This window comes from Camelina sativa, chromosome 7 (genome assembly GCF_000633955.1).
Source record: "Camelina sativa cultivar DH55 chromosome 7, Cs, whole genome shotgun sequence".
NCBI lineage: Eukaryota > Viridiplantae > Streptophyta > Magnoliopsida > Brassicales > Brassicaceae > Camelina > Camelina sativa.
In genome coordinates, this window is record NC_025691.1 from 1941627 (window position 1) to 1950075 (window position 8449).

The window sequence follows — 8449 nt, forward strand, 5'->3', positions numbered from 1 at the left end:
AAAAAAAAAAAAAAAAAAAAAAAAAAAAAATTGAAGAGCAACATATTCATTTTAACAGCCAAAACCAATAATAATAGAAAAACAAAAGAATCTTTTACAAATTTTCAAATAACCTTTTTTTTTTTGGCTAAAGAACATGTCAACCACTTATATTTCTCTGATAGGTTTTGTTTCACACGTTTTTACAATAAAACAGCCGCAATCCAAAGATCAATGGTGAGAGAATAATTGGATTTTCTTAATATATTGTTATTAAGTCAGCGAATCCTAATTATCATTTTTTATTTAATGGCATTCGTGTTCTGTCATTGATTATGTTTTTGGCATGAAACACCACCGTACCGAATCTCTATACTTCTAATTTTACGAATTAGAAAAGAGATGAGAGAACGTGGTAGCCATCCCCCTCATATTAAATTATTTTTCTAAACATGTTAAGGTTTCATTTCGATCATAATTTACTATATATACGCTCTAATATATATGTGACATTATCGGAAAAAATTACCATTCATAAGGTTATCTCCAAACATTCTAATTCAAGATTTGATCAAAGTGAAACTGGTTGAGATGTTGTACATACTTTTTACGTATGCACATTGTCTACTTCTTTATTTTCTTCTAACTTGAGCTAAATGCACATGGATACTTCGTCATTTACAACGAAAACAAATACAAAGGGAGAAAGAATTGGTAAACATAACAACAATGCATTTTAAATAATGATATGAATCAATAGCTGACGATTTTGATGAATTGAGTTGGCAATTGATCAAAGCCACGACTTCTTCAAACATAGCTCCTTTATTAATAACTCACTCTTAGTAATCGTCATCGTCGTCCTCATAGCCTTTCTTCAATATATAAGTCAGCTCACTATTTCACCCTCTCCCTCATCTCTCTCTCTCTCTCTTCAACTATCCTTTTACATTATATATCTCAATGGGATCAACAGCGACGGCCGCTCTCTTTCTCCTCTTAGCGGCAGTCCCTGCCGTCTTCGCCGTAACTTTCAAGGTCGGCGATACTTCTGGATGGACCAGTGGTATCGATTACACGACTTGGGTCACGGGAAAGACTTTCAGAGTGGGTGACACTCTAGGTAAATTAATTAATAATGCTTGTTTTTTTTTTCACCTCACATAGATTACTTGCTTTACAAGATATCCCTTTTTCCCCTAACAAAGATTATAATTTTAATTTAATTCTTTCAGAATTCATATATGGTCTTTCACACTCGGTGTCCGTGGTTGATAAAGCCGGCTACGATGGCTGCGTCAGTAGCGGAGCGACACAGAACTTCGCCGATGGAGACACTAAGATCGATCTTAAAACAGTAGGAACAATGCACTTCCTTTGCCCTACTTTTGGTCACTGCCTTGGTGGCATGAAACTCGCTGTTCTTGTCCTTCCCACCCCTTCTTCTCCACCTTCCCCTCCTTCTCCATCATCCTCGCCTCCTTCTCCACCGCTTTCCCCTCGCACTCCGCCCAAAACCAGTTCTCCACCTCCATCTACATCTCCGCCCAAAACCGGTTCGCCACCTCCATCTGCATCTCCGCCAGCCAATGGCACANCACTTCCTTTGCCCTACTTTTGGTCACTGCCTTGGTGGCATGAAACTCGCTGTTCCCGTACTCGCCGCCGCTTCATCTCCGGCCACCCCTTCTTCTCCACCTTCCCCTCCTTCTCCATCATCTTCGCCTCCTTCTCCACCGCTTTCCCCTCGCACTCCGCCCAAAACCAGTTCTCCACCTCCATCTACATCTCCGCCCAAAACCGGTTCGCCACCTCCATCTGCATCTCCGCCAGCCAATGGCACACCGGAGTCAGACGAATCAATGACTCCTCCACCGTCTCCATTGACGCCTACGCTGTCTCCATCGCCGCCAAACGCGGCCTCTAAGGGAGTCATGAGCTATGGACTGATTGGAGTGACGATAATATTGATGTACGGTGTTATGACCTAATTAAATCACTGCAGGGTGGAAACAGAGCATTTTTTGCTCGAATCGATACATCTTTTTGGTCTCGCTCGGTCTTTGGAATCGGAGCATTTTTTGCTCTTTGTGTGTGTAAACGATCTTTTCATTGGCCATTTTTTTTTTTTTTTTGATTACTTGAAATCGTCTGGTAGCTATTCCCGAGCTTACAAAAATTCGAAAGTTGCAAATCTGTATCTACAAATTATTTGAGTAGGGGTTGATAACGTGATAGCCATGTCCCTGCTATTTATCTATTTATTATATTTTATTCTTATTATTTTTCCATATTTCACATTAAAAGAATATATATGTCACACTTTTTCAAAAAAAAAACTGTAATGTTTCCAAACATTCAAAACCGTGTTTGATGATAACAAAGGCTGGCCAGTTGAACTAGTTATGTTTACGTATGACTTAAAAATATACTAGTTGAGGATTTAAGAATAATCGGGTCAAATGATTCCAATTGTCAATCTTATAATTGCATCTAAACTAACCCCAAAACATTGATGTAAACTGTAAAGCTAATTAACAAAACCCAACACTGATAGAATAAAATGAAAATCTGTAAAGCATAAAACATATATAGATAACATAATTTACCGGGTTTATTGATAATATTTTTTTTTTTTGGTAGGACGAAACTCACTCTAATTATCCTACTATATTAATTGGGAAGTACAAATATGAAACTAACTTTAAAATATGTAAAAAATTACATTCAATTGCCATTAGAAAAAATTAATTAAGCTTAATTAACTAATTTAAACAAATATAATTATTTAAAAAATAAAAAACACTTACATATCAAATATTAAAAAATCTAAAAAATATATTTTTCTCTCTAATAAATTATGGACGAAATTACTAATTATTATTTTTTAAATATATAAACCAATCAGAATTTTAAAAACTAAGATTTTATATCCAAGTATACAATACAATTATTTTTAATAACTAAATTCAAAGATTTTGTTAAGATTTCAAATTATGATTCTCCTATCATCTTTATTTTATTTTATTTACAAATTGTTTAGAATTTTCATATAATACTTATAATTAATAAAATGGATATTTTTTTCAGCATATGTTGTGATTTGAATTTTTTAAAACGAATATATATTACTCAATGTATGAAAATGTGTGTTTTAATTTCCACATTGGCGGGTTGGTAAAACTAAATTTATATAGATGATAAATTAATAATTTGTATTTGCTCACAATTATAATATTAAAATTACTATTTTATATTTCACAAAATAATGATGCAAATACAACAAACAAACAATATAAAACTGTAATAATACGTAAAAAAAAAAATACTATAATATTCTAAAATAATTAGTATTCAAATAGACTAATAGATTTACATAACAATTAAAAAAAAAATTATCTCAAACAAAATAACTTTTTTAAAAAAATAAAACAATAATTTTTATTATTATATTATAAATTAAATAAAAACTAAATATTTATGTTTCACAACAAAGGTTGTGTTTTTGAGTGGGAGATTTTCATATGCTTATGAAACATTATTTGAGTGCGTTTCTAATAGTAAAAGAACTCATCAATCTTCTAATCTTACTTTCTAACGCATTTTATATGGTAAACTTTCGTGTCTTCAATACATCATATATATTCATATTCAAAATTTTAAATATCGATTTTACAAGAAATAAAATTTTCTCCCGTACATGTCAACATGTCATGATTAGAAAAGACTATTGAACGATAAAAATTGAGCTAATACTCATGGATTGTTCGCCATTACAAATAGAAAAATTTTGAAAAGAACAAAGATTTGGTAAACATCATAATACCAATGAGTTTAGAGCAATATATATATATAAAAAATCTGATGTACTTGATTGATTGAATTGGCAATTAATCAAAGGTATGACATTTTCAAATATCTCACGTCACAATTTAGCCTCTTCCTCGTGATCTCTATATATCTTTCACTTTCTTTATCTATCTCATACATTATATCTCAATGAGATCAATCACGGAGGCCGCTCTCATCCTCCTCCTCCTAGCGGCAGTCCCTGCCGTCTACGCCGTAACTTTCCAAGTCGGAGATAATGCTGGTTGGGCCGCTGGTGTCAATTACACGACTTGGGTTAGTGGAAAGACTTTCAGAGTCGGTGACACTCTAGGTAAAGATTTTTCTGTTTGTTACATTACTTGCTTCACAAAATAATACTCATTTTCTCCCTCAGAAACTAATAAACATTTAGGTTAAAATTTGGTCATACAGATCACTTGCTACACAAGAAACTCGATTACTTTTTACCTTTCTAACAAGCTAATGATTTTTTTTGGTAACTCTTTATCGACCAATCAGAGTTCAAATATGGTCCATCTCACTCGGTGTCCGTGGTGGATAAACCCGACTACGATGGTTGCGACAGTAGCAGACCGACGCAGAGTTTTTCCGAAAGAGACACAAAGATCAATCTTACAAGAGTAGGAACTATACACTTCATTTGCCCTACTTTTGGTCATTGCCTCGGTGGCATGAAACTCGCTGTTCCCGTACTTGCCGCCGTTTCATCAGCGCCTTCACCGTCTCCATCGGCGCCTTCGCCGTCTCCATCCCCGAAAAACTCAAAAAACGCTAAAAGTGCGGCGTCTAAGGCTAAGAGAATCATGAGCTATGGAAAGATTGGGGTGACGATGGTGTTGATTTACGGTGTGGTCGGATAATTCCCGCCCGTCGAACTTAGTCCATCGTCAACCGCTCTTCTTGTGTGTAATAAATTATTTCCTTTCATCAAAATACTTTTTTGTTTAATGTTTTATCTTTTCTCTTNTTTTTTTTTTTTTTTTTTTTTTTGTTTTTAACTGGTCATGGACGTAGCACAATGCGTCATTGTGATCATGTTCTACATGCTTACTGCGTAAAGTAAAATCGTAGCTCATTACCAAAAATCTGAGATTCCACTTTCGTCCGGTGGGTTCTTAATAATATTTGCCTAATAAAATGTGGAACATAATTAAGGAAATACAAGTTGAAATACAGTATATCTACTCCAAATTAGCGGGTCAAAGGACGGCTTCAAGTGATTTAAAAAACCAAATTGTATAAAGACAGAGAGCGTTGTATTATATTAACCCATGGTACACTGTAATCTAATAATCGCAACTTGTATTTTGTGTTAAAAAAAAAAAAAACAAATCTAGTTCCAACAGCAACATTACATTTGACTACTGTGAAATATACACATCAAGGCGGACTCGGTTTTATTAGTAATATATGGACTGGTAAAAGATAAACAATCAGTGTTTGTTTGTCAAAAAAAAAAAAAAAGATAAACAATCAGTGTGGCCAATATAGACTAGTTCACTGTTTGATTGTATTGTACGAGTACGGTATATGATACCTACTGTACGGTCTAGGGATTGAGCCAGTCCATCGCAGCACACAACTTTGATTTGAAGCAGAACCGATCAACCAATAAAAAGGTGTGTGTAATTCGAGAGAGATAAAATCAAATCATATTGAATAAGGTCATGAATCAAAAACATTTGGTCGAGAATCATATTTTAAGACCTTTTTGGGGTCTTCTGAGTACTACTGGAAATGTAACCAAATGTACTATTAGCCCAAACACGAACTAACCAACAACGTTTTGCAAACGCCGAAAGTTAGAAAAATTGACCCCATACGAATCAAAATTTAAACCTTGTCTCATAGAAATAACAACCTAATGTCCCAGATTTCATGGAACCAACACTAGTATAGAGGAAACCGTAGAAACCAAGACAGGAAGTTAAGTGATGAGCGACCGAGAGAGAGAGAAAGAGAGGAGAGACAAGCCTCGTCTTCTTTTTGCTTGTTTGCTCTGTTGTTGTTTTAGGCTTTGATATAGTGTCTCTGAGGTGTTAGATCTTTCTACTTACAATGTAGTCTTTGGTAAAGCTATTTGCTACTGACTGAGAAGACTGTATGATGGCAAATCTTCAAGACGTGTAATGTCTTCAACCATAATCTCTCTCTCCAGTTGCCGCCTTGTCGATTTCATTACAGTCTGTCATTCACACGATTATCAGTTTAGCCACAAATCATTTGGTGAACTTATGTATAGGCCAAGATAAAACACCAAGAAAGTCAAATATATGACAATTAAAGGCCATGGTTCTTCAAAACTAAAACTTTCAGCGACATTAGAATAGGTTACAGGATTACACTTACATTAAATTCCATGTATGACGCTCGCATGGAAAGCCATTGCTGATCCATCAGCTTGAAGGCAATGCAATAAAGAAGGTCAAACGCAGATTCGTTCACTGCTTACAATACAACACAAGTCGTAGGACACAAGCTTAGTAATCTAAATCGTGACAAGAGAAGAAGTCGTGAGATATAATCAGAATTGTCTGAAATTTACCCGAAAGGAATCTCAGAAATGTTTCCCCAACAACACTTCGTGGTTTCACTGTAATATTGAAGTGTAACTATTGTTAGTATGCACAACTAAGATAAAAGTTACTGAAGCTGAGTATCTCAAATAGGGTACTCAAATAAGTACCAAAAGCCTACGGCAAATACCCAATTAGAAGATCAAAATTAGGAGTGGTTATGCTAATAAAACTAGCTGTTACCATATTGCTGCCTGATGCAAACAACAAATAACAGCAGTTCACACTCTCTATCCAATCATCGAAATAATAAATGTGGCTATACCTGCCTCTAAGTCAAGCATCTGGATGAGCATGAACGTAATATTGATTCCAGCAACAGCAAAGGGGTATTCCCACACAGAACGATCCCCAACCTGTTTCCTCAAAAGGTCCTGGAAGGAATTCTACAGGAAACAAACAAGTGGCACAGAAACTTTACAATGTCATTACCTGGTAAAAATAATATCATATGTGATGGTAACAATCTACAGATACGGTGCCACTGGAATTGAAAAGTTTAAAAAGACAAAGACAGTTATACATAGAGGCTTACCGGGAATTTCCTAGCGAAGTACAACAAGTTTTCAAGAGATATGAAACCACCACCCCTGAGAGATGCAGTACCGGTGAATCAACTGGAAGAGGAAAAACGTAAGGATGATGATGACAATGAGATGAGAGACTTGACATTACCTAAAATCTGTTGACGGATCTTTGCCCTGCCAACCCATTTCTTTCCACTGATTAGATACAACTCCGTGTAGCTCTTGTTCAGGGAAGGCAAGTTTCCAAAGGTCCTTCAGAGCTTCCTACACGCATATTGAAATAGCAGCCAATACTTTTTAAGTAACGCAGGTACAGCCTGACTAATAAAAGCTAGCATGGAGTAAGAAAAAAAAAAAGATTGAAGCGCAGGTAAACTAGAAACAGCAACCAGCTATTGAGTGGCATAATTTCGTTGTTAAGCAGTCCTTACAAATAAACAATCCATAAAGGATAAGCGTACCTGATGATGAGGTATTGAGCTGTCATAGGCAACATCAATGCGGTTCTGCAACCTCTCAAGGCAATCCTCCTGAAACAACGAAAGTTATAAAAGCAGCTATTTTGAAAAAACATCAGACAAAACCAGAAGTCAAACTTACATGAGAGGAGGAAATCGAAACAAGTAATCAACATATAAAAAAAATGATAGCAGAGAAGAAAGAAGAAACAGAGGAAAAAGGAAACCTGAGAAGGTGTAAGATCAAAAGAAGGACGGGCATCGCTATCTCTCCCCTGAGCACAAACACAGGAAAGGCCACGGCCTAACCATGCTGCAGAGCCAGCAACAACCTCAGCTGCAATATAATATAAAAAAAAAATTGAGAATAATTAATGACTGACTAAGTCAAACAACAGATTAGAGAGGTGAAAGACAGAAGAAATTATATCCTATTTTAAAATACGTCTCTAGAAAACGTGAGAAGCAAATCTTATTCCGTTTACAAAACATACTCAAAGACAGAACGATGAAAACTTTCAAAGTAGTTAATTCCCAATAAAAATGGTTTACATCATCCATTATGATGAGCTATGGTTTTTGTTTGACAATCAAAATCGGAAGCATTGAAACTCTAAAGTAACATAACGATTACAGGGCTGACACGCGAATATAGTAATCTCAACTGGCGCGGCTATAGAAATCTCGAGATAACATAACGAAAACAAGCTGTGGAAACAATTCGTTAAAAAAAAAACAAAAAAAAAAAAAGAGAGAGATCAGAGATGTATGGATTTTAACTAAAAATAGCACTTACAAAGAAGATCCACACACATAATAATCTTATGAGATGAGCAACAGAAGCAAATCGCGAAACTTAGATTTGATCTCTAATCTCCAAATTAAAAACAAAAGGCAATCGCCAGCGAAGAGAGAGAGAGAGAGAGAGAGAGAGCTTAAGAAAGAGAAAACGTGGATAAAAAGTGAAAGAGATAGAGAGAGAGAGAGAGAGAGAGATGAAAAACGCGTTTGTTAGAAGAGAAGAAAGAGAAGAGAAGCAAAAAAAAAAAAAAAAAAA

The 8449-nt window shown here is 35.3% G+C and overlaps 3 protein-coding genes across 4 annotated transcripts; 2 read left to right on the forward strand and 1 right to left on the reverse strand.

Moving 5' to 3' along the window:
* LOC104699881 (uclacyanin-3-like) lies at positions 688–2277 on the forward strand. Of its 2 annotated transcripts, none has more exons than XM_019227373.1 (3): positions 688–1102; positions 1215–1466; positions 1840–2277. In XM_019227373.1, exons 1-3 carry the CDS (start codon positions 943–945, stop codon positions 1968–1970), a joined length of 543 nt encoding a protein of 180 aa, XP_019082918.1. In that variant the 5' UTR covers positions 688–942; the 3' UTR covers positions 1971–2277. The 2 variants fall into 2 exon arrangements, with proteins under 2 accessions (XP_019082918.1, XP_010413578.1); XM_010415276.1 differs by having other exon boundaries at positions 1215–1348; positions 1578–2277.
* Positions 3825–4968, forward strand: LOC104699882 (uclacyanin-3-like). The gene is made up of 2 exons (XM_010415277.2): positions 3825–4141; positions 4330–4968. Exons 1-2 carry the CDS (start codon positions 3979–3981, stop codon positions 4689–4691), a joined length of 525 nt encoding a protein of 174 aa, XP_010413579.1. The 5' UTR covers positions 3825–3978; the 3' UTR covers positions 4692–4968.
* On the reverse strand, positions 5468–8359 carry LOC104699883 (ELMO domain-containing protein C-like). The gene is made up of 9 exons (XM_010415279.2): positions 8189–8359; positions 7620–7729; positions 7396–7464; positions 7083–7198; positions 6943–6997; positions 6673–6793; positions 6377–6424; positions 6181–6275; positions 5468–6016 (listed from the first exon to the last, which is right to left on the reverse strand). The coding sequence occupies exons 1-9, from the start codon at positions 8205–8207 to the stop codon at positions 5915–5917; spliced, it is 735 nt and encodes a 244-aa protein (XP_010413581.1). The 5' UTR covers positions 8208–8359; the 3' UTR covers positions 5468–5914.

What these genes read in the sequence shown, in the direction of transcription:
- LOC104699881 (XM_010415276.1), top strand. Translation starts at nt 943, where the DNA reads ATGGGATCAACAGCGACGGCCGCTCTCTTTCTCCTCTTAGCGGCAGTC. An exon ending in CAGAGTGGGTGACACTCTAG is followed by an intron (nt 1,103 to 1,214) that starts GTAAATTAATTA and finishes TAATTCTTTCAG; the next exon opens with AATTCATATATGGTCTTTCA.
- LOC104699883 (XM_010415279.2), bottom strand. An exon ending in GATCCGTCAACAGATTTTAG is followed by an intron (nt 6,998 to 7,082) that starts GTAATGTCAAGT and finishes TGCATCTCTCAG; the next exon opens with GGGTGGTGGTTTCATATCTC. An exon ending in ACTTCGCTAGGAAATTCCCG is followed by an intron (nt 6,794 to 6,942) that starts GTAAGCCTCTAT and finishes TGTTTCCTGTAG; the next exon opens with AATTCCTTCCAGGACCTTTT.
- LOC104699882 (XM_010415277.2), top strand. Translation starts at nt 3,979, where the DNA reads ATGAGATCAATCACGGAGGCCGCTCTCATCCTCCTCCTCCTAGCGGCA. An exon ending in CAGAGTCGGTGACACTCTAG is followed by an intron (nt 4,142 to 4,329) that starts GTAAAGATTTTT and finishes TCGACCAATCAG; the next exon opens with AGTTCAAATATGGTCCATCT.